This window comes from Zingiber officinale, chromosome 4A (assembly GCF_018446385.1).
Source record: "Zingiber officinale cultivar Zhangliang chromosome 4A, Zo_v1.1, whole genome shotgun sequence".
NCBI classification, from domain to species: Eukaryota; Viridiplantae; Streptophyta; class Magnoliopsida; order Zingiberales; family Zingiberaceae; genus Zingiber; species Zingiber officinale.
In genome coordinates this window covers 15,686,062-15,691,840 of record NC_055992.1, presented here as the reverse complement: position 1 = coordinate 15,691,840, position 5,779 = coordinate 15,686,062, and the positions used below count along the sequence as shown (strand labels likewise).

At 31.8% G+C, this 5,779-nt stretch overlaps 1 protein-coding gene across 3 annotated transcripts; it reads left to right on the top strand.

The window, feature by feature from the left end:
• Nucleotides 1-652: 652 nt before the first annotated feature.
• LOC121969623 ((S)-beta-bisabolene synthase-like) lies at nucleotides 653-4,116 on the top strand. 3 transcript variants are annotated; one of them, XM_042519822.1, is made up of 8 exons: nucleotides 653-781; nucleotides 1,532-1,655; nucleotides 1,857-2,112; nucleotides 2,198-2,570; nucleotides 2,646-2,867; nucleotides 2,943-3,078; nucleotides 3,200-3,451; nucleotides 3,600-4,116. In XM_042519822.1, the coding sequence occupies exons 1-8, from the start codon at nucleotides 750-752 to the stop codon at nucleotides 3,891-3,893; spliced, it is 1,689 nt and encodes a 562-aa protein (XP_042375756.1). In that variant the 5' UTR covers nucleotides 653-749; the 3' UTR covers nucleotides 3,894-4,116. The 3 variants fall into 3 exon arrangements, with proteins under 3 accessions (XP_042375756.1, XP_042375754.1, XP_042375755.1); XM_042519820.1 differs by having other exon boundaries at nucleotides 1,532-1,687; XM_042519821.1 differs by having other exon boundaries at nucleotides 654-781; nucleotides 1,544-1,687.
• The last annotated feature ends 1,663 nt before the right edge of the window (nucleotides 4,117-5,779 follow it).

Below are 5,779 nucleotides of genomic sequence, written 5' to 3'. Positions count from 1 at the left end.
GAAAATTAGAATCTAACTTGCTGGGTATTAGAAAAGAGCGTTTGGAGTTGATAAAGTCTATCTTTTCTTATAATTAATAGATGCGAATGCTGTTTCTGAGCACGCCTCTATTTTTCCAAGTTATTGTTTATTTTTTATTAAAGTAAGCAATAAGTCCATTCTTTCTTTTAAAATCAATAATTGTACTATTTTATTTATTGCTTCGCATCATGATCAATATGTCTCCCTTTAGCAAAACTTATAAATAAATAAATAATTATATTTAGAATTATTTATTTTTAACATGTAAACAATGATTTTGATTTTTCACACAATAGTAAATCTACTAAAATAATCTTTTAATCAGTATGAATAAGTATAAATTATAACTTAAATGTTAAACTGGAAAATCGGAATAAAGAAATCCAGATAAAATATATATTAGATATATTTTATAATTTCAAAATCAAAATAAAAGGTATTTATTTTATAATTTAAAATAAAGAATAACTGGCCTTTGTTTCAAACTTTGAATTGTCAGACCTACTATTTAAATTTCCTTTTCATCCAACTACTCCCTTTAAAAAATTCAATTTTCATTGAAATTTAAGACTAGAAATCATCTATAAAATCAGACAACAAGCAAATGTCTCTTCAAGCTTTTCAAAATCATATACAAATCATGGAGCTTGTTGATACTCCATCAATTAAGGTTTTGGAAGACGTGGTTGTTGATCGTCAGGTTGCAGGCTTCGATCCCAACTTTTGGGATGACTATTTTATTACAAATAAAAAATCACAGGTATGTACCATCAGTAAGGTTGAAAGAATGAGGAAAGGTGATAATAATTTTAAATGATATTATTGATGAAAATATGAAATCAATAGAATATTATTGTTATTGTTATTATTATTATTATTATGTCATATTTAATATTTTTATTATTAGTTAAATAATTTATATAAATAAGTCTTTTAATTTTATTAATAAAATTATTCAGAAATAATCATTTTTTATTTACTTTATTTCTATCTCAGATAACTCAGCGATCAATTTTTAGACTAATGTATCTCTTATAGAATATATAAAATCCTCATTTTCTAGACGTCGGTTTAAAATAGATTACTTATCAACAAAAACTTTGGCTGTTAGTATACTTTGGAGAAAATTCAAAGACACGTTTTTTCTTTTAAAATCAATAATATTATTTTATTTATTGTATCTTCCATCATTTTGTCTCTTTACCATAACTCTTAAATAAAAAATTTCGTTTAATTTTGGTAGAATAGTAGATGCACTAAATAATCTTTGAATCAGTAAGAATAACTATACGTTAAACTGAAAAATCTGAATAATAATCCAGATTAAAAAAAGATGTAACAGATATATTAAAGTCTGTAAAACTCGTGTCCCTTCAAAAAAATTAAAAATAGGAGCATTTATTTTATAACTTTAAAATTTCCCTTCCTTCCGACTACCCTCATTAGAAAATGCTACTTTATAAAATTTAAGGTTAGAAATCAACTATAAATAAAATCTAACAAACCGCAGATGGCTCTTCAGGCTTTTCAAAATCATATACAAGTCATGGAGCTTGTTGATACTCCATCACTCAAGGTTTTCGAAGACGTGGTTGTTGATCGTCAGGTTGCAGGCTTCGATCCTAGCTTTTGGGGTGACTACTTTATTACAAATCAGAAATCACAGGTATCTATCTATACGCATCAGTACTTAGCTTGTTCGTATCGTTTCAATGCTTTGGATGATGCATCCTTCAGATATTAATTAGTATTGCATTGCAGTAATCGATCAATATATACATAATTCAGTATATATATAGTTAATATATCAATTTTCCCGTGCATCCATGATGTAGTCTGAGGCATGGATGAATGAAAGAGCTGAAGAGCTCAAGAATGAAGTAAGGAGCATGTTCCAAAACGTGACTGGCATCCTACAAACCATGAATCTAATTGATATAATTCAACTTCTTGGACTTGATTACCATTTCATGGAGGAAATAGCCAAAGCTTTAGACCATCTCAAGGATGTTGACATGAGCAAATACGGGCTCTATGAGGTTGCTCTTCATTTTCGACTGCTTAGACAAAAAGGATTCAACATTTCTTCAGGTATATATTCAATGTTTTATTCTTATATATTTAGAGACCTACCTAGATGGTTATTTATATATTTAGTGCATAATATATAATGCAGATGTATTTAAAAAGTACAAGGATAAGGAGGGAAAATTTATGGAAGAACTAAAAGATGATGCTAAGGGTCTCCTGAGCTTATATAACGCGGCTTACTTTGGAACTAAAAAAGAGACTATACTCGACGAAGCTATTTCTTTTACTAAAGATAATCTTACATCTTTGTTAAAAGATTTAAATCCTCCATTTGCAAAGCTAGTGTCTCTCACTCTCAAGACACCTATTCAACGAAGCATGAAACGAATTTTCACAAGAAGCTACATCTCTATTTACCAAGATGAACCAACACTAAATGAAACAATATTTGAGCTTGCAAAGTTGGACTTCAACATGTTACAATGTCTCCACCAGAAGGAGCTCAAGAAAATATGCGCGTAAGTTTTTGTCGTAAAATGAATCAAATATTTAGATGTATATGTGTGCATGCAAGTATTTAAACCATTTTGCAGGTGGTGGAAGAATCTGAATTTAGACATTATGCATCTAAATTTTATTCGAGACCGAGTGGTGGAATGTTATTGTTGGTCGATGGTGATACGTCATGAACCTAGTTGTTCTCGTGCTCGACTGATATCGACTAAGCTACTTATGTTAATTACTGTCTTGGACGACACCTATGACAGCTACAGCACACTAGAAGAGAGTCGACTACTTACAGACGCAATCCAAAGGCATGATTGACATCTATAATAAATTGTCACGTTTTAACTTTTTTAAGATCAGCTACCAAGCTTTTATTCATGCAGGTGGAACCCTAATGAAGTAGATCAACTACCAGAATACTTGAGGGATTTCTTTCTCAAAATGTTGAACATTTTTCAAGAATTTGAAAATGAACTTGCACCGGAGGAGAAGTTTCGAATATTGTACCTCAAAGAAGAAGTATGTCTATGCATCTCGGTAACATTTATTTCCACTTCATATATATATATATATATATATATATATATATATATATATATATATAACCAGGTCTTATTATCTGCCAATTAACTATTTGCAGTGGAAAATTCAATCTCAAAGTTACTTCAAGGAATGCCAATGGAGGGATGACAATTATGTGCCCAAGTTAGAAGAGCACATGCGTGTTTCAATCATAAGTGTGGGATTTGTCTTGTTTTATTGCGGATTTTTGAGTGGCATGGAGGGGGCAGTGGCCACAAAGGATGCATTTGAATGGTTCGCAAGCTTTCCTAAGATCATAGAAGCTTGTGCAACAATTATTCGTATCACTAATGACATAACTTCAATGGAGGTACATAATAAAGTAGCCATAACTTAGAGAACGATTTTTTTTTTTTTTTGCGTTTTGGTGAATTCATAATCCCAAAAGGAAATCTAGAACATATGCAAGTTCATATATAAATGATTGATAGATTTTTTTTTTTTTTTTTTGGATGAAGCGAGAACAAAAGGGGGTACATGTTGCCTCAACGGTAGATTGCTATATGAAGGAATATGGAACATCAAAAGATGTTGCATGCGAGAACCTCCTAGGCTTTGTTGAAGATGCATGGAAGACTATCAACGAGGAACTCCTTACTGAAACTAGATTGTCCAGGGAAGTAATTGAACTATCATTCCACTCTGCGCAAACTACAGAATTTGTATACAAGCATGTCGACGCATTCACAGAACCTAATACCACGATGAAGGAAAATATATTTTCTCTATTTGTTCATCCTATCCCTATTTGATGACAGTAGTTGCTGCAATCATGTACTATTTGATATCTTATATTGTCGTGTGCTTAAGTTATTATTGTTAGAAAATTAGTTTGGTGACTATTAGGTATAAGATGACTATTTCGCAAGTAGACCGTTGTAAATCAATTTCTCATTCAATTTCTCAAGTGAATGAGAAATTATTGTTTAATGAAGGATTGGTCCGATTTGATCGGACGGAAATTTGATTCGCATACGAGTTGGATTCATGGATGAATGTTAACTTATATATGTGGAACTATTGATGGGTATGAAATTATAATTAATTTTATTAATTAATTTATTGATTAATTAAAAGATTAATTATTGTGATATAATTAATTAATTAATTAATATTTACAATAGTTAAGTAAATAGTTAATCATATTAATTAATTAAATTAATTAATCATAATGAAAAGGTTTAAGTGAAAAGATACATTCCATATCCTTTCACCTCTTGAAAAAACTCTTTCACCTCTTGGGAGTAACCCTTCATCACTATAAAACAAACTTCATTACTTCAACTCAATACACTCAATTCTCAAGTTGTGAATTCTCCTCTTGGATTTTTTTCTCTTTCTCCTCTTTTAAGAGTTTAAGGTTTCAAAAGTTCAACAGGGTTCAAAATTTGGAGTGCTCCTATTTGAGACGCAAGTTGTTGTATCTTGGGAGGCACCTAGGGGGGCAATATCGTCTTAAAGAAAGAAGACCTAGCCTTCATCTCGACCTTAATATTCTTATACTTAGGAATAAGTTTACCCAAAGGGGTTGTGTCAATATCCGAAGGGATAAATCGATGACCAACGATATTAAGTCGGTAGCGATAAACCCAAGAAGGATATGTCTCTTACCCGAAGGGGTACTTCGATAACTGAAAGGGGATGTTGAAAGTATAAATGGGACAAGGTCCACATCGCCATACCGAGCTCCACCTATTAGAGTCATTGACTCATCGTCGAGATGACTAATCAGACCCAATTGTTGTATCTCAATACGAAGATCAATATACCCGTATTTTTCTTAAAGAAAAATATTCAACAATCTTAAGACGATATTGGTGATTATGACGATCGTGGGTCTCACTCCTACTAGAGATAAATTGAAGAAATTCTCCGTAATCATCTACAAGCAATGACAGTAAAAGACATTGTATTACTTGAAGAAAATATATTTTTTAAGGTTACTATCAAAAGATGTCTTAGCACATCTAAAAGTGAACCTCATGTAATGTGAGAGTTACTTGCAAGGAAGAATGGAATGTTCCTATGTGAGAACCATTCCTTAAAAGGATAGGCAACAAAATTATACCATGTGTATAATGATCAAGGCTTTCTGGGGGTCATTTGACCAAAGTCACAAAGTTGAGGATAGTGAGTTTAAACTATCCAAAAAAAAGGGCTAATGAAGGTCTTCAGATAGAAGATCAGGCCAACTTAGTAAAAAGCTAGACTTGAGTCTAACTCAATAAGACCTAAGCGTGGAGATTAAAATAGATCAGTTAGAAGGATTGCATTATATGTGTTGCAAGTGACTAAGAATTGAGTCAAGTGTCTTACAAAGAATAAATGTAATCATGGTCAGCACTGCAATCAAACGACTATAGCTACGTCTCGATAAGATTGGAATACCAAGGGATGTATACTTCTTGAGTCGAATATCTTTCAAAGAGTAACACAATCTTAGTTAGCACTCCAATCAGACAACTATATCTTTGGTTCGATAAAATTGGAAGACCAAGGGATGTATATTTCTTGAGTCGAGTATCTCTCAAAGAGTAATACAATCTTGGTCAGCACTCCAATCAGATAACCACAGCTTTGACTTGATAAGATTGAAAGACTAAGGGATGTATACTTCTTGAGTCGAGTATCTCTCGAA